Source organism: Temnothorax curvispinosus, unplaced genomic scaffold, assembly GCF_003070985.1.
Source record: "Temnothorax curvispinosus isolate PA1 unplaced genomic scaffold, ASM307098v1 QBEX01008807.1, whole genome shotgun sequence".
In the NCBI taxonomy this organism is placed as follows: domain Eukaryota; kingdom Metazoa; phylum Arthropoda; class Insecta; order Hymenoptera; family Formicidae; genus Temnothorax; species Temnothorax curvispinosus.
In genome coordinates this window covers 1-1397 of record NW_020218587.1, presented here as the reverse complement: position 1 = coordinate 1397, position 1397 = coordinate 1, and the positions used below count along the sequence as shown (strand labels likewise).

Here is a 1397-nt window from a genome sequence, read left to right as displayed (position 1 = left end):
TACAGTGCAACCAAGTAATAAATTTTGAAATTACTCGAAATTCTTATTAGAAAAATGTAGCAATATGTCATTTCAAGGTTTCCACGCTGAAACTAAAGATCAAGAATTACAACACAATATAGGGGCACGCTTCCGCCACGCAGCTCGGTATACACTTGTAACAGCTGATACATAAAAAAAAAAGATTTGATTTTAAAATATCTTTAGTTTCAACGTGGAAACCGTGAAATGAGATTATAATTCGTACTTGAGCTCTTTGTACAGTGCAACCAAGTAATAAATTTTGAAATTACTCGAAATTCTTATTAGAAAAATGTAGCAATATGTCATTTCAAGGTTTCCACGCTGAAACTAAAGATCAAGAATTATTTATAATGCAATAAAGGCACAATACCGCCACGCAGCTCGATATACACTTGTAACAGTTGATACATAATAAAAAAAAAGATTTGATTTTAAAATATCTTTAGTTTCAACGTGGAAACCTTGAAATGAGATTATAATGCGTACTTGAGCTCTTTGTACAGTGCAACCAAGTAATAAATTTTGAAATTACTCGAAATTCTTATCAGAAAATTCGAGCAATATAATTTCATTTCAATGTTTCCACGCTGAAACTAAAGATCAAGAATTACAACGTATAGGGGTATACTCCTGGCACGAATGTCGGTATATTTCCTGTCGTATTCATGTATCCCGGTGGCGTGTATCCCGGTGGTGTGTATCCCGGAAAGGTGTATCCCGGGTGCGTGTATCCCGGGTGCGTGTATCCTGGGTGCGTGTATCCCGGGTGCGTGTATCCCGGGTGCGTGTATTCTAGATGTGTGTATACCGGCGGCGTGTACGCTATCGGGGGCATGTGCACTGGTGGCACAGGCGGTGGCGTGTATATATTATATGTTGGTGGCGGCGGCGGTGGTGCGTACGCTGGCGGCGGCGGCGGCGGTGGTGTGTACGTTGGTGGTGGCGGCGGCGGTGGTGTGTACGTTGGTGACGGCGGCGATAGTGTGTACGTTGGTGACGGCGGCGGTGATGCGTACGCTGGTGGCGGCGGCGGTGATGTGTACGCTGATGGCTGCTGCAGCGTGTACCTCGGGTCTCTCCTCCCCTTCCGCTCCCTCTGCATCACCCGACGCACCACACTATTTACCAACTGAAAAATAAAAATACATATAAATATATAAATATAAAATACGCGCGTAAAATAAGAAATATACAATATACTCGCGTATATTGTATACTCCTTTGTGGAAAGAATACTCAAACATTGAGGGCAAACGAGCGCGCGGATAAAGGTCGATTCAGACATAACCGTGCCGTACCCGCACCGTGCACGGACAGAACAATTAGACAAGGATGGAGACAATAGGAATCCTTGTCTAATTTTTCTGTCCGTG

General features: G+C 43.3%; 1 protein-coding gene across 1 annotated transcript; it reads right to left on the bottom strand.

Annotated features, from left to right (window-relative positions):
• Positions 1–631: 631 nt before the first annotated feature.
• Positions 632–1153, bottom strand: LOC112458323 (extensin-like; the record flags this gene model as incomplete). Its single annotated transcript, XM_025021902.1, has 1 exon — positions 632–1153. A coding segment is annotated over one exon (522 nt), but the record flags the coding sequence as incomplete, so codon positions are not given.
• Positions 1154–1397: the final 244 nt, after the last annotated feature.